The sequence below is a fragment of the Suricata suricatta genome, chromosome 17 (assembly GCF_006229205.1).
Source record: "Suricata suricatta isolate VVHF042 chromosome 17, meerkat_22Aug2017_6uvM2_HiC, whole genome shotgun sequence".
Taxonomy (NCBI): domain Eukaryota; kingdom Metazoa; phylum Chordata; class Mammalia; order Carnivora; family Herpestidae; genus Suricata; species Suricata suricatta.
In genome coordinates this window covers 8,956,799-8,978,020 of record NC_043716.1, presented here as the reverse complement: position 1 = coordinate 8,978,020, position 21,222 = coordinate 8,956,799, and the positions used below count along the sequence as shown (strand labels likewise).

Below are 21,222 nucleotides of genomic sequence, written 5' to 3'. Positions count from 1 at the left end.
GACTCATACTGCTGTGAACAAAAAATTTTTAAACATAAAATACCATAAAGCCACCAGTCTTTACTGGTGTAAGCAAAACTGATTTCTTGGAAGAAAGGCTTATAAATGAGCTTATATTCTAGTTACAAGAAAATCTTGGTAATCACTGAACAGAGGAAACAACTAGTTTGAATTACTCAAGTGTTCAGTAGTAAATAAATGCTGAATTATATATTTTTTAATTATATTATTTTTTACAGTCCATTTTCAAAGTAAACTGATCTAGACCAATGTGCCATCTAAAAGAAATCATCCTTGAATGGACAAATGAAATATAACAAATTCGATGCTGAAGATATTTAAACTGGAATTGGAGGACTACCAAATGAGTCCATGGTTCTCAAATCCGGATCACGGCCAACAGAGGCCGGCCGCCACAAGGGCTCCCTGCCGGCTGCGCAGACCCCCCACCTCAGCGCATCTGCTGCTGGGCGGCTCTCCACGCCTTCCGATGGGACACGCAAGTGGGAATGAGTACTCATCAATATTCCCCAAGTAGAAAGATGTTCCTTTAAAATAAACACTCTCCTTCTCATCTAATTTATCAATCAGAATCAAATATTTATTTCATACAGATTATGTGAAAAGAACTACTGCAGGAAGCATAAAACAGTGTAATGCACTTTCTGAACTCCAGGAAACTGAAAAGGTTAAGATGAAAAAGAAATATATCAAAAATGTCAAATATAAAACTACAAAACTCCATTATATTTGCATATCAGATCCTCTGTCTATACAGTTTTAAGGCAAGATTGGTCAACCTTGGCACTATGAGCATTTTGGGCCAGATACATGTTCTGGGGACTATCCCTATGTATTGTGGGGTATTTAGCAATACCCCACTAGATGCCACTCTGTCTATCCTCCAAGGTGTAACAAGCAAAACAGCCTCCAGGTGAAAACAAGTCACTGTTCTACGGTAACTGTCAAACTAACTCAAGTCAAGATGTAATTATCACAAAACTCAAATTTATTAGCTCTAGGCATATATTAAATAGCATGCAAATGACATCATCATAGATGATGAAATTGGAAATTTAGTTGTATCTGCAACCACCTTTCTCCAGACCCAACACTCACCAGTTTGTAATTTTTGCTTTTTTTTTTAAGTTCATTTATTATTTTTAGCTATCTCTACACCTAACATGGGGCTCAAACTCTCGACCCCGAGATCAAGAGCCACATGCTCTACTGACTGAGCCAGCCAGGAGCCCCTTACCTTCGCTTTTTCAAGGCCCTCTGTGTTAGAGAACATACCACGTACAGGCAGGCTCAGTGGAACTGCACACACACAACACTGAGACAAGGGAGTAAAATTATATTCTGGCAAATACCAGTATCCTACTACGTGAAGGCACTTACCTTTCCAGAACTAATTTTAAAAGCTGGTATTTAGGATGTTTTCAGGCCCCCAAGATTTAAGTTTTGCAAAGTTTTATTAAATATTTGACTTCATGTTGGCTTAGTTGCTAAGAACAGATTAACCTATCAAGTTTGGCGACAAACATTTTAATTTAAAACCCTCACATTTTCATATTGTAATTTTTAGTCTAAGTCTATAGACAGAAGTACTTAATTCCTCAAACACGTTCGTATGTTCTCTGTGCCAGGCGCTTACTAGATACCAGGAAAACAACAAAAAGGCTTTATAGGGAAAATGATCCTTGCCCTAGGTGCTGAAGTCTGAGAGCACTCAGACAAGAAAGACAGGACACTGGAATGCCTGAAGGCAGGAGGCAAGGCCCTGGGATAAAGATACTAACAACTTCAAGGAACTTTCAAACCAATTCTGGTAGGACAGCTCAAAGAGAGGAGGACCGGGCCAAGGGCCAGGCAGGCTGGCATGCTGGCACTGTTAAAAGTTTGGGCTATTCTGCAGAAAGTGGGAAATAAGCAAAAAGTTTTATTTGGAGAATCACGTAAGTGGGCTCAAATATGAAGGGCTGGTTAGAAAGAAAAAAGACTGACGGAAGGAAAACTCACTATTGATGTGAGCGATGAGGGCACAAATAAGCTATTGCCAAAGGAGAAGCAATTGACAAGACCATGATTTAGGAGGGGGATGATGCTCCTCATCAGTTAACTAAATCTACAGCGTGCCCAAGCGAGGGAAACAGGGACTCCCCGGGACACAGGCCTAGGTGACGAGAGGTTGCTGGCACGGAGTATACTTCCGACCTTAGATCCTCTTCATTCATCTGTTCTCACTCTAACTTGCAAATCATGCAATCAAAATATAAACAAGCTGTTTTTGAAAACTATACTCTACACACACCCTTCTCTATATGTATTATAATTGTGAAATTAGAGCACTTATAAATACTTTTGGATCCTACAACTGGGGAGGGTAACAGCAAGCTGAACTGTTAGAAACAGTCCAGAAGAGTCTGTTTAGAGACTAAATAAATCTCGGTCTAAAGTTTAAATATGATGCAAGACGGTTTTTCTCTCAGAAACAAACTTTCAAATTAAACAGACACTTTTGGGTAGTTTCCTTCCTCCCACTTTTTTTTTTCATTTTTTTCATGTTTATTTAAATTTGAGAGAGAAACAGTGCAAGCAAGGGAGGGGCAGAGAGAGAGGGAGACACAGAATCTGAAGCAGGCTCCAGGCTCTAAGCTGTCAGCACAGAGCCCAATGTGAGGCTCGAACCCACAAACCATGAGATCATGACCTGAGCTGATGTCAGACCCTTAAGTGACTGAGCCACCCAGATGGCCCCCCTTCCACTAACTTTCTAAAGAAACCAAAGAGGCCTAACACAAGACAATGGCCCCCATCTCTTAAGCCCCATTGGGCAAGAGAGAAATGTCCTCTTGCCCTCAGTCATCTCTCCTTTCCTCTGGTATCAAAGCAGCTAAGGTCATTCATTAAAGAAAGCTCAAAAGGCTGCGGAGGCCCTATACGAGGCAGCATGGCAAGGCAGCAGTGAGAAAGCCCGGAGTCCGAGCCCAGCCGCGCTCTCGTGGCTTCCCCTCCAGGAATCTGTTCCAAATCCACCACCACTACACACTAGTAGCAGGGCGATCAGAAACAAGAGATTTGTAAAAAGAGGATTTCGACAGTTACTATGAGTCAAATAGAACCTTCATTGCGAGTCTAACACTAAAATCTCAAGTTTGGTCGATCTTAGAATTCTTCACAGAATGCACAACGAATCGGAGTACACAGGTGCTACAGGGCAAAGAAGAGGGCTGAAAGTTTCCGGCTTTGCCACTGGGCATCAAGAAATGTCTACTGTGCTAAGTAATGAAAGCATATTTACATGTGTGTATATAAACTGAACACAAGGTAAACTCCCCATCAGATCTTGTTCAATGGTACTCGGTACTCAGAGCATAGGCAACCAGAGAATTCACTAATAATGACAAGGCTAATTAAGAAATTCAATTAATAAATATCACAGAACTCAATTTCTTTGAAAACTGACTCACACTAAGATGGCAATATATCATTTTTCAAGATTCTTTTCCATTGTTAGCTCCAATCCCTATTTACTTTATCTCTGAGGTCATAAACTGGCTATGAAGCCCGTCAGCCCACAAGTGTTTTGTTGTTCTACAGAGTACTTTTCTAAAAGCAGGAGATTCTATATAAAACTCCATGTTCTCGGATTTCTTTAAACAAGGGACACCCATCCACCTTGGGCCACAGCTCTGCTTGACCAGTCGCTGCCCCTTTAGGCAAAACACGGGCTGCCCTTGTCACTCACGCCACTTACTGCCATTCATCCTCTTTGGATAGATACTCAAATAGTTCTTCAAGGACACTGCTCTGTCCATTCAATAAAACTGGACTTATTTTGAACCCAGCCAAGAAAATAATATAAATTGCCCACGTTTGTACCTGCCTATGACAGTTAACCATTATCCTAAGTATTATGTATCTGATGACTTTCAGATTCCTATCTAACATACACACATACATGTATATCTGAGTCTAAGATCATTCTTATAAATGTTTACGTAACAATTCACAGTTGCTCTTAAGGCCAATTTCCTTTAGAACCTGGGCTATTATAAAGGTACAGGCTGCCTGTGTAAGATGTACTGATCCTTATCACTTCACTCACTACAAAGTAAATCAACTGAAACAAAAATCTCAACTTCTACCTCATGATCGCCTTTAGCGAATAAGCAGATTCTCCCCCATAGTACATAAATCATATTCTTTTTTAGACTGGGCACTTCTGGAAGTCCAGTGTTAAGCACCTCTGTTGGAAAGTTTGCTTTATATTAAGGTGAAATCAATTTCCATTTAACTTCTAGTTTTCTGGGCTAGATTCCAGTCAAAAACTAACTTTGACATTACAAAATTACTCAGAGAATTGAGGCCTGACTTTCCTAGATCAATGAATACTTTTAATTATGAATATGAAAGAAAAAATTGTTTTAAAATAGCAAACAAAATCTACCTAAAAGTCAATGGCCTCACACTTTATAACTAAGATTCAAACTACAGCCCAGCTATCACTTCTAAAGTTGATAATGCACATTATTTCCATATCCAATGACCTGTCTCTAATAGGATGGGGTCAGTATTTGGCATCAAATGTCCCTTACAGAGTGAAAAATGACAGAATAAAGCCTTGTTTTCCATTCTGTGCTACAAACTTGCCTGCCAATTTTATATGACAGGAGACTTGGCTAACAAAATTATATTCTCATTAATATTTATGCAATATAATATATAAATGAAAGATTAACAAGACACAGCTATCAACTTTTCTTCGATCTATAAGGCAAAAACATCGAGCTGTAGTCAAAGTTTAAGAACATTAAAAATTACGACAGAAATCAGGTTTTAATACAATTAACATTACCACAGAACACAATGATAATTTTACAAGGCATAGTCAAGTGCTTTTAAAGGCCTGTGTGCCGTAAGAAATGTCATGAGCTTACCCGATTCTCATCATAAATAATTTGGACAATACTGCGGTGTTTCTGCTCCACGGGAGGAGGGGACACAGGCTTCTCGGGCTCGGGAGGCTTAGCTGCTTCTTCTTCGAGCTGTTGCTAAGAGACCAAGGAAGAAAGAATCAGGCATCTGATGCATGCCACCCCTACCAGTAATTAATCACCAGAGATAACACATGCTACTGAGCAATCTTTTGCTGATTCTATGGGGTAATCTCTTAATCTACTAGGGTCTAATGGACCAAAGGGTTCTAACAAATCCAATCAGATTATTTTGACTGAGAACTAAGTAACATAATCATTAGACAGAGAAATCCTTTTACATTTGAATTCTGATAAATTTAAAGGAAAATAACAAGAGAAACTAAACCTATGAAACTACGCCAGATACTTCCATCACAATGAGCTTTTGTAGCATGGGCAAAAACACCTTTATATGTCATACAGAGATCTACAGTATGTGCTACAGTCTGATAGGAAGATATGGCAGCACAGCACTTACAGATTAATCCTCAACTCAGGACAACACCATGCTCAACCCCCCCCACCCCCGCTCCGCCAGCCTTTGTATTTTGCAGCGAAGAGGCGCTGGCAAAACTACAAGTTTGGGTACAGTTAGAAAACAGAAAGCTATCTGCATTATGCTGTCTGGGTTTGAGCCTCAGGTCACTCTTTATGAGCACTGTATCCTAGGATCCTTTCTAGGTCTTACTTCAGTCCTGAACAAGTATATAAACCTCTCATACTTAATGCAGAAACACTAATCCTATCTATCACGTAGATTTTGGAGAAGATTAAGATTAAATAACTCAATATATATCAAGCACATTACATCTATAAATAGACAGTAAATATTACCTACAATTATTACTGAAGCAAGCAGAGACTTTGGTCGGTTCACTGCTTTTTATTTTTCAGCACATAAGCCAGAGCCTGATACCTAGTAAATGCTAGAGAAATAGTCTTGTGAATATAAGTTTACTGGCTAAGATAACCGAAAAGACATTTGGTAAAGACTTTATGTCTGCCAAACCCTAAAGGAAACATTTAACTGTACTACTAAGACTGGGAATCAAGACTCCTAGTCAAATAGGTCAGATCACACCCAACCTAAGGATAAATTCCTCCAAGAGACAAGCTTCAAGGACCACTTCCACCTTGGAATTCAAAGTACTTTGGCAGGCTGCTCTCTGTATAAGCAAAAAGACAGAGATTTGGATTTGTGAAATGATTTTCATAGGGCTGAGTTCTTCAACCATTCTCTTAGCTTTGCTCAGAAACCTTCAAGGGTCCCTGTAAGTAGGTATGGAGAAAGACATAAACCAACTTCCAGAAATCACATTTTGTTCTTAGTACTGAAGTAGCCCCGGGACCAACCCGTTGTAATAAAAAGACTAAAAACAAACAAAACAGAAAATATAAGCAAACTTTTCCTCACTTAATTTGTTCGTTTACATAAAGTTTGCAATAATTTTCCAAATTTAAAATATTTAGTTGGAATTTTTGAATTGTATAAAACATATACAATTATGTGTTAATGATATTAATGTCATTATAAGTTACATTATAACTGTATTTTATAACATAAACTTATATAAACTTATATTTATAACATAAGTTAACATAATTAATATTATGTTTCTATGCATCTATGGTATGTTTCTTTACTCAAGTTGCCCTTTTATTTCTCAATAAAATGTATATAGCTCCTGTACACCTCATAATGGTCATGCAATGTATTTTATTATTTTTAATCATTATAATCGGTTACACATCACTGAGGATTTCCCATATGCCACATATTAAACAATATATTCATCATCACAACTCATACAACCATTGATAAGGTAGCTAGTGTTATAAGCTGTATTACTGCCATTTTACAAGTGAAGAAACTAAAGAAAAGACCAGATCAGACCAACCCAGCAGAATCAGACCCACTAACATGTAAACGAACTCTGAAAATATTATAAAGTTAATAGGACTCAATAAATAAAAGACTGCTCAACATTTCTTTAATCTTTTTTTACATGAGATTTAAAAATTAGCCTAAAAGAAATTCCAGCAATAAAAACATTAGTGAAACTAAAGATATATTTGACAGATTAGTTATAACTAATAAGAGAAATGCAAACTGAAAAACAGAAATGAAGAAACTGCCCACAGTAAAGCCCAAAGCAGCAACCAACTGGGAAAGAAACAACAATAAAAAGACATGTAAAACAACAGTGATAAGATGTTATATCTAACAGGAATCTGAGAAAAGAACAAAAAAGGCTATAGTGAATGATTTCATTTAAAAAAATTAAAAAAGGAACATGGATTAGAATTTTCCAGAACAGATTAAAAACTAACACACTCAAGAAGCCCAATGAATCTTTTTTTTAATTTTTTTAATGTTTATTCATTTTTGAGAGACAGAGAGAGACAGAGCGTGAGCAGGGGAGGGGCAGAGAGAGAGGGAGACAGACGCTGAAGCAGACTCCAGGCTCTGAGCTGTCAGCACAGAGCCCGAAGCCGGGCTTGAATTCACAACACGAGATCATGTCCTGAGCCAAAGTCAGGTGCTCAACGAACTGAGCCACCCAGGCACCCCAAGAAGCCTAATGAATCTTAAGCTGGACAATAGGTTAAGCATCTGGCCCTTGATTTCGAATCAGGTAATGATCTCAGTTGGTCATGAAATCTAGCCCTGTATACAGCTCCACATCAGACGTGGAGCCTAAGATTCTCTCTCTCCCCCTCTCTCTCATCCCGCCTTCTCAAAAAGTAAGTAAATTAAAATAAAAGCAAAAATCCACTCCTAAAACATCGTAGTAAAAACAACAGCACACAAAGATACTGAGGGCAGCCAGAGGAAACAATTCGGACTATCTACAAAAGAATAAAACGTAGACCAAGGGCCAAGGTCTTGAGAGTGGAAGCCAGAAGACAGTGTGTTGGTATAAAAGAACCACACACCAAATAAAAATGTCTTTAAATAAACAAGCATAAATACAAGACATTTAAGTCTCAACAACTAAATACCAAATTTGCCAACTAACGGATCCTCACTAAAGGGAATTCTGCAGGATGTTCTTCAAGCGGAAAGACATACCCCCAAATGGAAGATGTGTCTTGCAAGGAGGAAGGATGAGCAAATGAGATGACAGATATGTGGGTAAACCCAAACGGACAGTGACTGTATAAAATAATGTCTTTGGTGGTTGAAATAAAACAAGGAAGAACTAGAAAAAAATGGCAAAATCCCATAAAAGCTGGGAGAAAAGAGAAAGGAATCAAGAAGTTCTATGCCCCCATACTTCTCAAGAATATGATTAAGACACCAATTTAATTTTAGGCTTCAAGTTAAATTTGAGGGGAGCCTATAAATAAAAATACAGTGTATAAAATCCAAACTAGTGGAGCATAAGAAAATGTAGTCAGACAAATAATCAATCCAAGATAAAGTTTGGAAAAAACAAACAAGAATACCATAAAAAAGAAAGGACAACGGTATATAATAAAAACAATTGAGATCCTACCAATCATCATAATCAGGTTAAAAACCAATCATCATAATCAGGTTAAAAGAACTAAATTATCCTGTGGAAAGACAGGTTATCAGACTGGATAGAAAATAAAACCCAGCTATATACCTATATAAGAGCTGTCTCTTAAATGTTAAAGTGAAGAAAATAAAGGGAAGAAAAAGATAAACTAATATCAACCAAAAGAATGCTGATCTAATTATGTCAGTATCAGGAGGAATAAATTTTCTGGTAAAACGTATTACAAGAGATAGAATGTCATTGCCTTATAATAAAAGGTTTCACTGACCAGGAAAATAACAACAATAAATTTCTATAAACCTAAAATAAGAGCCTGAAAATACACAGGATAAAAACTGAGAACTGGGGGGAGGGGGAGGGCACCAGAATGGCTCAGTTGGTTAGGTATCCAGCTCTTGATTTCGGCTCAGGTCAAGATCTCAAAATCTCGTGAGTTCAAGCCCCACACAGGCTCTGCACTGACAGATTCTCCCTCTTTCTCTGCCTCTCCCCACTCGTACTCTCTCTGCCTAAGAATAAATAAGCTTTAGGGGTGCCCAGGTGGCTCAATCAGGTAAGTGTCTCACTTTGGCTCAGGTCATGATCTCACAGTTCATGGGTTTGAGCCTCACATCAGGCTCTGTGCTGACAGCTCATATTCCGTGGCTCCCTCCCCCTCTGCCCCTCCCCTGCTCATGCATGATCTGTGTCTGTCTCTCAAAAATGAATAAACATTTAAATAAATAAGTAAGGGGTGGCTGGGTGGCTCAGTCGGTTAAGCATCCGGCTTCCGCTCAGGTCAGAATCTCGCGGTTCGTGGGTTCAAGCCCCGCGTCGGGCTCGGTGCTGACAGCTAGCTCAGAGCCTGGAGCCTGCTTCGGATTCTGTATCTCCCTCTCTCTCTGACCCTCCCCTGCTTGTGCTGTCTCTGTCTCTCAGAAATAAATAAAAAACATAAAAATAAATAAATAAGTAAGTAAATAAATAAATAAATAAATAAAATACAATGCACAGGGACACCTGGGTGGCTCAATTGGTTAAGCGGCTGACTTCGTCTCATGTCATGATCTCACAGTTACTGAGTTTGAGCCCTACATTGGGCTCTGGGCTGACAGCTCGGAGTGTGGTGCCTGCTTCGGATTCTGTGTCTCCCTCTCTCCGCCCTCCCATGCTCACATTCTGTTTTTGTCTCTCAAAAGTAAATAAATGTTTTTTAAAAATTTTTTAATAATTTTTTTAAATTGAAGACTGGAAGAAAATATTTGCAAATCGTGTATCTGATAAGGAGTTAATAATCAAAATATACAAAGAACTCACACAACTCAATAGCAAAAAAAAAGGAAAAAAATTCTGATTAAAAAACAGCAGAAGATCTAAACAGACATTCATCCAGAGAAGACATACAGATGGCCAATAAGCACATGAAAGGACGCTCAACATCAGCAATCATCAGGAAAATGCAAATCAAAACTGCAACGAGAAAGTGCCACACACCTGTCAGAATGCCTCGTTATCAATAAGACAAGAAATAACAAGAGTTGGTGAGAACGTGGGGAAAAAGGGAATCCTTGTACACTATTGATGAGAATGTAAGTTGATTCAGCTACTATGGAAAATGGTATGGCAATTCCTCACAAAATAAAAAACTACCCTATGATGCAGCAATCACACGTCTGGGTATTTATCTGAAGAAACAAAAATACTAACTCAAAAAGATATATATCCCCCACCCCATGTTCATGAAACCATTACTTACAATAGCCAAGATACAGAATCAACCCAAATGTCTTATCGATGGACGAACAAAGAAAATGTAATGTCTGCGCTCACATACACACACACACACACACACACACACACAATGGAACAGTATTCAGTCAAAAAAAAGAATGAAATCTTATAATTTCTAACAATATGGGTAAATCCTGAGGGCATTTCACTTGCGCTAAGTGAAATGAGTCAAAGACAGACACTTACACGTGGAATCTAAAAGAAAACCAAGCTCACAGAACAAAATGGTTTTGCCAGAGACAAGGAATGTGGGGTGTGCAGGGCAAACGGGTACAGGGAGTCATAGGTACAAGTTTCCAGTTATGAAATTTAAAAGTCATGAGATAAAAGTACAAAATGGCAACTACAGTTGATAATACTGTATTGCATATTTGAGAGTTGCTAAGAGATCTTAAAAGTTCTCATCACAAGGAAACAAACTTCTGCTTCTATGTACGTATGGTGACAAATGTCGACGTAGTGCGGTGATCGTTTTGCAGTGGACACCAATGTCACATCGTTCTGTTGTGTAGCTGAAAAAAATAATGGTGTATGTCAAACTTTAACTCAGTTTTTTAAAAACTCAGAACCAGCAGGGACAAATCCCAAATCAAAGTGGTAATTTGATAAGTTGCAGACAAAAATGAGACAAAATATAAATTTTTTAAAGTAAAGAATTTATATTCTTCTCAAGTATGACCAGAATATTTCTACAAAAACTTATCATCATACTAGGCCAAAATTCAAGTGCCAAAAATTTCCAAGGACTGGGTACTAGAGACAATACTCTCTGGCCACAATAGTTAGACATCAAAGGGGTGCCTGGCTGGCTCAGTGTGTTAAGCCTCTGACTCTTGATTTCGGCACCTGTCATAGATCTAGTGGTTCACGGATTTGAGCCCTGAGTCAAGTTCTGTGCTGACACCACAGAGTTTGCTTGGGATTCTCTCTCTCCTTTTCTCTCTCCCTTCTCCCCTGCTCATGCTGTTTCTGTCTCTCTCAAATAAACTTTCTTAAAAAAGAATTTGATAAAATTCAACATTCCTTCATGATTAAATCTCAGCACACTAGGGGCATGTGGGTGGCTCAATTGGTTAAGGGTCTGACTTCGGCTCAGGTTATGATCTCATAGCTCATGGTTGGTTCAAGGGCTGTGTTGGGCTCTGTGCTGACAGTTTCTAATTCTATGTATGTGTGTGTCTCTCTCTGCCCCTCCCTGCTCGTACTGTCTCGCTCTTGCTCTCAAAAATAAACATTAAAAAAAACAAAACGCTTAGCACACTAGAACAGTTATTTCCCAACCCGATGAAGGATTTCTACAAAACCTGACATCAAAACAGTGGCAAAAAGTAAAGGTATTCCTTTAAAAGCAGAAAAAAAATAAGAATAACCACTTTCGACACTGTACTGTAGTCCTAACCAGAGCAAAAAAGCAATAGAAAAGTAAGGAAAAGAGGCGCCTTCTTGGCTCAGTTAGTTAAGCGTCCGACTTCGGTTCAGGTCTTGATCTCGTGGTTCATGAGCTGGAGCTCTGCCATCAGGCTCCCTACACTGAGTGCAGAGCCCGCTTTGGATCCAGTCTCCCTCCCTCTCTGCCCCTCCTCTGCTCACACACACGCAGGCTCTCTCTTGCTCTCTCTCTCAAAAATAAACATTAAAAAAATTTTTTTTCTTTAATAAGGAAAAGGTTTAAGGACTGGAAAGGAGAAACTGTGTTGTTGTTAACTATTGATATGACACTTTACCTACATAGAAAGCCCCAAAGAAATTACAAATAAGAAATCATCAATAAAAGGATAATTTAGGGAGACTTCTGGTCTATACAGAAATGTCAAATGCAACAAAAATGTAATTTTTAAAAAGACATTATTAATAAGAGCATCAAAAATATAATAAAGTGCCTAGAGTTTAATTAAATGCAAGGCACATAGATTATTTATGGACAGAAAGTAATAAAACATGAAAGACCTCCTAAACAGATACACCACATTCATGGATTGGAAGACTCCATGTCATAAAGATTTTATCCTTCCCAATTTGATCTCTGTATTCCATATGATTCCAATGAAAATTCCAGAAAGATGTTTTAGAGAACCCAAAAGTATGAATCTCAAAGTTCCATGAGATTGTAAAAAATTTTAAATAGCTAAAACATGCCTTTAGAATTGGGGCTTACCTCACTGGAAAAAAAAGAATTATTATAAAGCTCTAGTAATTAGGAGAATACATACTGTATTTCTGAATGAATACCACAAACAGGGCAATAAATAAGAATTCTCAAAGCCCAGAAATCAACACCTATACAGATGCAAATTTGAATTATAGAAGAGCTAAAATTGTAGAACAGTTGGGAAAGGATGAACTGTGCAATTAATTATCAACAGATAACAGAATGAATGTGACCCACACTTTGAGACAGACCTTAAAAACTCAATTTCTGGTGGATTAATAATGTAAAAAGCAAAACTATGAAGATTATAAAAAGACAAATAGTCACTGGTTTAATGATCCCTGGGTAGTCTCAATCTAAACAAACTCTGTTCACCAAAAAACATAATTAGGTTCAAAGACCTAAATATCACAATTAAAACAATAAAATTTGTAGAAGAAAAAATGAATGAACCCTCATGGGACCTTAGCTTATGCAGCATTGTCTTGGACAGGACACCAAATCTCAAGCAATGAAAGAAAAAATAAGCCGGCTTCGTCACAGTTAAAAGTGTGTGTCCCTGGCGGGAGTCAGTCCCTGGCCGTTCTCTGGAGCAGGGGGTCCTTCCTCTCCGGCTGCCCTCCCTCTTGCACAAGGGTCCCACCCCACAGAAGAGTCAGTGGGCACAGACACGAACCCCGAGGCCCCAGAAATTTCTTTTCAGTTGTGAGGCTAATGAAGGCCAAAGATTATCACTTTAAAATGGATAATGATGGGGGCACCTGGGTGGCTCAGTCAGTTGAGTGTCCAACTTCGGCTCAGGTCATGATCTCACAGTGTGTGGGTTCGAGCCCCATATCAGGCTCTGTGCTTACAGCTCAGAGCTTGCAGCTACTTTGGATTCTTGTCTCCCTCTCTCTGCCCCTCCCCTGCTCTCACTCACGCTCACGCTCTCTCTCTCAAAAATAAACCTTAAAACAATTTAAAAAGAAAAAAAATGGATAATGATGAAAATAAGCACCAGCTACCTTCAAGAATGGTCAGTTTGGGGGCTGATGCAAAAGATGAGTTGCACATTGTTGAGGCAGAGGCAATGAATTATGAAGGCAATCCAAGCAAAGTAACACCGCAACTTTGAAAACATCTGTACAGCCAATGGTTTCCCTTGGGGACTTTGAAATAACACCACCTGTGATCTAAATGTGGCTCAGGGCCTGTACATGTGGACAAGCACCTCGTAGCTGTGGAGGAAGACGAAAAAGATGAAAGTGTGAAACTCCCAAGCATATCTGGAGAGTGATCTGACCCTGTAAGTCACAGCAAGTTTCCACAGGAAAAAAAAGTGAAACTGATGGATGAGGATGAGGAAGCTGAGGAAAAAGCTCCAGGAAAGAAATCTGTACTCGACAGTCGAGCCTTTAAAGGGCCCAAAAATATCAAACCAGGATGGAAAAGACTCAACACCATTAACACCAAGATCAAAAGGTCATGAATCCTTAAAAAAAAAAAAAAAAGGAAGAAAAAAGTCTTAAAACAGCAAAAGGATCTATTTCTGTAGAAGGCATTAAAGCAAAAATGCAAGCAAGTCTAGAAAAAGCTTGCTGAATGGTCTTGGTAAATTAAGCCCAAAGATGGGGAGAGGAAAAAGAGAGACAAATATAGTCTCTACTGAGAATCAACAATCTAGACGAAAGTTTTCTATTTTAATTTCAATCCTCATTCCCAGTTTGCCACCCACCCACACCCCCTTCCAGGCTGGAAGCAATCTCCCTCCTGATTTTCCAAAGCACCTTCATCTGACTGCTGTGATCCAGGGAACCTTAGTCTTTGCTTTCTGGGACTTGTGCATCTGACTCAGCTCTCTGACCATATTTTAATCACCTTTTGTATCTCCCTAGCTGCTCAGTAAATACTTAAATGAGTCAAGTAAGAGGGGAGAAGAAAACCTTTTTTACAGCAAAGGATACGATGAGGGAAGGGGAAAGACAACTCACAGAATGAGAGAAAATATCTGCAAATCACATATGTGAGTACCCAGAATACATAAAGAACTCTTATAACTCAACCATAAAAAAACCCAACTAGAAAAATGGGGAAAGAATCTGAATCTTTCTCTAAAGAAAATATACTAAAAGCCAACAAGCACATAAAGGACATCTGCCATTAATCATTAAGGAAATTAAAATCAAAACCATAAGGAGATACCGCTTCATATTTACTAGGATGGCAACAAGGTGTTGCCCAGGAAGCAGAGCCAGCGGACCCTCATACGCCGCTGGCGGGGTGTGAAACGCTGCAGCCCCTTCGGAAACCGCCCTCGCAGTTCCTCAAACATTTAAACACAGATTTACCGAAGGACCCAGCAACTTCACCCTGGGTACTTATCCAAGAGAACGAAAAAAGATCTGTCCCCACAAAAACTTGAAGGTCACGGCAGCAGGATTTGTCACAGCCAAAAGCAGCCAAAATGTGAGCACAACCCAAATGTCCATCACCTGATGAATGAATAAACAATACATCGTATCTCCATGAAATGGAATTTTATTAAGTCATAAAAAGGAATGAAGTATCGATATAAGACCAAACATGGATGAATATTGGAAACATGCTATAAATGAAAGCAGCAAGACAGAAAATGTCACACATATAACTACTTACAGATATGTGGTTTCTTTCTGAAGTGGTAAGAATGTTCTGGAATTATATAGTGGTGATAGTTGCACAACTTTAGGAATAGGCTAAAAGCCACTGAACTGTATAATTTAAAAGGATGAATAGTATGCTCTGTGAATTTCTTAACTTCAGTATCAAAAACAAAACAAAATTCTCTGTCCTCCCATCCCCAAAAAGCAAAATGCCAAGCCACAAATGAGGAGGTAGCTGCCATATACGTTAACTGACAAGAGACGGTAGGAAATACCAGAATTAAGAAAATGTCACAATAACAGTCCACATAAGGAACACCAATAACCCAGAAACAAATGAAAATAAACGCTCATTCCTAAACAAGGACATGCAAATTAAAACCTCGGGGAGAACTATTTCACATCCAACTGCGAAAAAACGCCTCAGATGAAGACAAGTGTCTGCACAAACCGGAACCTGTCCAGGGCCCAACGGTACTGCCGTGTCAGCACACTGGGCGTCGTCTAATCCACGAAGAGACGGCGTGGTCTCGAGCCAAGCGATGCCATTTCTGGGCACGTGCCCCAACACTCTGTTCACACATGAACCAAAGACACAGCACCACGGTGCCGAAACAGCAACAGACCAGAAACAACCCATCCGATAAAGATACAAAATCGGACAAACAAGCTGTGCTATCTGAAATCACACAGACAACACGGCAGGGACAGCAGTGGAGGCCACAAAGGAAACTTAAAAGTGAAAAAAGAAAAGCAAAGCAAGTGAGAGTATATAGGCTTGGTTCCATTCACATAAAGTTGAAAAATATGGAAAATTCAACATTATCTTCTTTAGAAAGACAAATGTAGTATATCAATAAAATATCAGTAAAATCAAACGTACTTGTTTCTTTTTCAGTTTAAGGATCTGCTGTTCTACTTTCGCAATTTCTCGATCTACACGATCCATACTCTGGATTAACTCTTCCTTTGAAAGTTTTGAAGGTGAAGCATTTTGATCATCTCCACATGGTTGCCCGGAGATTGGAGAGGATGGAGCTTCATGTTTGCCTCCAAATGCTGGATCCTTTAGAAAAGAAAATGAAGAACAACTGATTCCTCACTACTAGCCAATATTAATATCAAGATTCTCTTACCTGAAAAAGTCCATTTTAAACCTAGCAGGGCCACAAACGCTGTTTCTCTAAGTGGTGTCTACAGTAGCAATTTTCATCCCTGCACATATACACTCCACTCCATGATGCTTCTACCACTTTCACGGTCCACACATATGATTCATTACTCTGGATATCCTAAAAGCTACTTAGAATAAGGGAGCTAAAAGGCTGAACAGCCTTTAACGGGACAATATTGAGACTGTGGAGAATATCTGGGGAAATAATAACGCAATCATGGAAAAGGAAAGTACCGTTTGTTTTTTTTTGTTGTTAATTTTTTTTTTTTTTTGAGAGACAGAGAGAGACAGCGTAAGCAGGGGACAGTCAGAGAGAGAGGGAGGTACAGAATCTGAGGCAGGCTCCACGCTCTGAGCTAGCTGTCCGGGGCTTGAACCCACAAACTGTCAGGTCATGCCCTAAGCCGAAGCCGGTTACTTAACCAACTGAGCCACCCAGGCGCCCTGGAAGTACCATTTCTTAACCATTTCCTTACAATGGAATTTCGAAAGGCTGGAAAAATCATAAACTCCATATAAAAGCTGTATGTCCACCCTGCTTAAAGGTGTGACATGACCAAGCGTTCCTAACAAAAAGTTTTCAGACTTTCCAAGAGCCAATAATGAGATCTGGAAGACAGAGAAATGACCTAGGAACTCTTGCTGCTACGATCACCTAGACCTACCCTGGTAAAAGGCACGTAATTCTGCCCACACTACAGCGCATATTATCTGACGAAGCCAAACGAGTCATTGCATCCCACCTCCAATCAGAATGAAAGTCCCTCCACCCAAAACCAACCACCCTGTCCACACACACACACACACACACACCCCGTCCATTAATTTCCAGTCTAGGGTGAAGATACAGGCAATACTATAAAGCAGGTGAATTTGTGTGCAGCCCAACGGGGGGGGGGGGGGTCGAGCTCACTGCCCAGAGATCATGATCTGAGCTGAGATGAAGAGTTGGACATTTAACTGACAGAGCCACCCAGGCACCCAAAGATAAATTTCAGATTAAGGCACTTGTTTTCTTCAGGCTTTAAGAAGCCTAGAATGAGCATAGTTCATAGGACAATATGGTCCAAAATGTATTAAATAATGGCTAACTGTAAGAAATCAGTAGTTCTAACAAAGAATGCACATAACTATACTTGGATACTTGTTCCAAAACAACTTGGAACAGATTTTAGCTAAAATATGTATATTTCTGGAAAAAATCATTTTCTGTAATGGTATATGCTAAATATTAGACCCTGTGAGGGGGAGGGGGAGCCTGGGTGGCTCAGTTGGTTAAGCATCTCACTCTTGCTTGCGGCTCAGGTCATGATCTCATGGCTTGTGAGTTCGAGCCCTGCATTAGGCTCTGCGCTGTTAGCAAGGAGCCTGCCTAGGATTCTCTCTTACTCTCTCTGCCCCTACCCTGCTCGCGTTCTCTCTCTCTGTCAAAATAAATAAACAAACATTAACAAATTAAAAAATAAAAAATACAACTCAGGATATAACCATCTTTATCAACCTTTAAAAACAAAAAATAAAGAAAAACATAGGCGATAGTATCTTCATGTTTTCTTTCTGACACATGAACCTCCACTAGTTAGCTTAACAGTGAAAAGCAGAGCAGTTCTTGAATGCAATAATTTTCAAGTCTTCTTAAGGTCCTCAGACACCATGAAGGCTACTTCTTTTCACTATAGGACAGCTTGATGCTGAGAGCTTTTGCAACATTAATGTGCAGAGAAAAACAATCACTTACAAACCACCCAAACCTCCACGTCACATTACTACATTCTCCTGCCACGTGCAGGTAAGCTCATGTGTGTGACAGAAGATGTAAAATAGCAAAACAGATATTTCACCTGCAGGGTCTGCAAACGCTCCTCAGGTGAGGAGATGCATGCACTAAGAACTGACTAGTACAAAACACTCTTTTCCACAGACCTGCCTGCTAGTTAAACATTTAACAACAAGACAATTCCTAAAGTGCCAACCATGTGACAGGCACTAGGAAGAGGGGTGAACGAAACAGGCATGATGCTCGCCTTCATGGAGTTCAGATAATCTTGTGTCAGAACCTAATGATAGCAATTCAGGGGCACCTGGTGGCTCAGTCGATTGAGCGTCCAGCTTCAGCTCAGGTCATGATCTCGTGGTTCGTGGGCTCGGCCTCCATGTCAGGCTCTGTGCTGACAGCTCAGAGCCTGGAGCCTGTCTTCAGATTCTGTGTCTGCCTCCCTCTCTGACCCTCTCCTGCTCACACTGTCTCTCTCTCTCTCTCTCTCAAAAATAAACAAAACATTAAAAATATTTTTTAAAAAAAAGAATGGTAGCAATTTTGAGGAAAGAAAGTTACAATCATACCTTATATCATATATCACAATAAAAGCCAAATAATAGCAAACATTTACGTGAGCTTTATTAGCAAATCACAACAAGCCTCAAACAAACAAAACAGGTATTCACGCTATCCTGGGCTCAGAAAAGCCAAAAGCAAAAGATACTAATAAAAAAAAAAAAAGACTGATGGATTAAACAGTCTTCTGTTTATCAAGATAGCAATAACAAATTTAAAAGCAAATGAGAAAAATCATTTCCAAAATGTCACCTCAAAATTCAATATAAAATCAAAAACAGACCAACATAAAAATGAACAGATAGGAAAAACAATTTACAAATAGGAAAAATGAATAACCAATAAACAAATGAAAAATGTAAATTTTACTAAAAAGAAGATCAATACAAGTTAAAATTTTACCAGATTAACGATTAATTAAAAAAAAAAACCAGCAACAAATCTGTGGCATTGACAAGAGTGACAGCGCTAACTGGGCACCCTACACCCTTCAGTCTGCTGTCAGGAGTAACAATCGGTCCTACTCTGTGGCAGCGCAATCTGGCTTTCACAAAAGGCTGAAAAACATGCCAACTGTGATCAGAAATTATTATACTAATAGGAATCTACCTTAAGGAAATAAATAAGAATGAAGAAAAAAATCAGCCTATTGCTCTAATGAACCAAAGGTTAGCCTACATGTGTGACAAGTTACTTTGTATCCACATATGAAATACTAAGTAACCACTTAAGATACAGTTGCAAACTTACTGACAAGAAAAGAAGCTCAGGACACACTTAAGCAAAAATAAAGTTGTAAACAATGTACAAAGTAAGCACATTAAAATACCCAACTAGGGGCGCCTGGGTGGCTCAGCCGGTTAAGCGTCCTGCTTCAGCTCAGGTCACGATCTCACGGTTTGTGGGTTCGAGCCCCGCGTCGGGCTCTGTGCTGACAGCTAGCTCAGAGCCTGGAGCCTGCTTCCGATTCTGTGTCTCCTTCTCTCTCTGACCCTCCCCTGCTCACACTGTCTCTCTCTTGTCTCTCAAAAATAAAATTAAAAAACATTTAAAAAAAAATAAATAAATAAATAAATAAATTTTTTAAAAAATACCCAACTATCACAAAGTTAACAATTTCTAATGGTGAGGCTATAATTACTTTCTCCTTCAAGCTTGTCTAATTCTTCTAAAAAAAAGATACACCTGAGCTTGGCAACATTAAGAAAAACCCCAAAACTAACATACAAATTCTTTCAAAATCCCTACTTTAAAAAAAAGGTCATGGTTTACAGCTTAGTGGGGAAAAACAGGACCAGGGGTCAGGGGTCAGAGGTTTTCATTCCAACTCAGGAGACACAACCTAGGGTCATTAAAGTTTGCTTAACATCTGTTTTCTCTACTGTAAAATGGAAATAGGTTTTACTGTGATCTAACACGTCACATTTTAATGACTAAGACTTTAAGATCCCTTTCTGCTAAAAAATTCTATAGTTATAAATGATGTTTGTAGTAATTTATTCATCCTTGAATAAGTTCTTCTTAAAAGACTTTTTATTCTTTGTATTTTTTCTTTTGTTGTTAAGGCTGCAAAACATTTCTTATAAACCCATAGACAAGAACAAATATATTTCACACAAGGAGGCAGGCCTCAAAAATCCCAGAAATTGAGCTCATTTCTAGGTGTTCACAATGAGCTTTCCCAACCTAGCCTATCATTTTGTAAAATTTTCAAGTTTACTTAAAAGTTGAAAGAACTACATAATGGATATGCATTAATCCTTCACCCTCACTAGTTAACATTTTACTATTTTTGCTTTCTCTATAAACATATCCACACACTTTTTTTTGGGGGGGGGGGCAAAACTGTTTGAAAACAAATTGCAGTCACATTCACTATCTCTTAAATCACTTTTTCTGCATAAAAACTCAAAGAAAACATGTGGGTATTTATTTATCTGATATCAGGGTGGAAAGGGCCATTAGCCATAAAGGTAAATAAACATTATGAAAGAGAGAGATTTACCAACAAAACGGGAAGGGGGATGGACATAGTAAAAGGGTTAACACTACGCTGTTAAAAGAGTACCAGAAAATTCATTTATTCTTTCTAAAGCAAGTATTTATTCAGTACCTATTAAGTGCCAGGTATTTCCTAATCTGCAGACTTAATGGTAAACAAAATACATGGTTAAAAAAAATAAACTCAGCAACAAAATAAGGGCATAATGCACAAACATGCATTTCACAGAAGGCAAGTAAGAATAACACAAGAGGAAAACACATTTGATCTTAATAGAACCTTCTCATAAATTCACAATATACTTTGTTCAAAATGTCAAAAAATATAGCTATATATTAAAGGTACGTATTTCTCTCCAACATAGAGAACCATAGGTAACTTTTTTCCTCTGTATTTGCAAGTTTTCTAAAGAAACTATTTTTATATAAATTATAAGAAAACTTTATTTTCTTTATCAAAATTATAAGCACAGACAAACCTCACCTACAATGTCTATTCTCCTATATAGCAATTTGATAAACTGCAACTGAGTTTAAGGGGATTCTCTTAAATTTAATTTAATTTTTTATTGTTATTTTTTATATTTATGTATTTTTGAGAGACAGAGAGAGAGTGAACAGGCGAGGGGCAGAGAGGGAAAGAGACAACAGAATCTGAAG

At 38.7% G+C, this 21,222-nt stretch overlaps 1 protein-coding gene and 1 pseudogene across 14 annotated transcripts in view; one reads left to right on the top strand and one right to left on the bottom strand.

Moving 5' to 3' along the window:
* NCOR1 (nuclear receptor corepressor 1) overlaps positions 1-21,222 on the bottom strand; it is a 159,439-nt gene that overhangs the window by 95,453 nt on the left and 42,764 nt on the right. For all 14 annotated transcript variants that reach the window (XM_029928085.1, XM_029928086.1, XM_029928096.1 and 11 more), the window contains exons 5-6: positions 15,936-16,118; positions 4,944-5,057 (exon numbers count right to left, since the gene is read on the bottom strand). In XM_029928085.1, coding sequence (XP_029783945.1) covers positions 4,944-5,057; positions 15,936-16,118 — 297 coding nt within the window. The remainder of the gene's footprint in view (positions 1-4,943; positions 5,058-15,935; positions 16,119-21,222) is intronic.
* Positions 13,158-14,012, top strand: LOC115281839 (annotated as a pseudogene).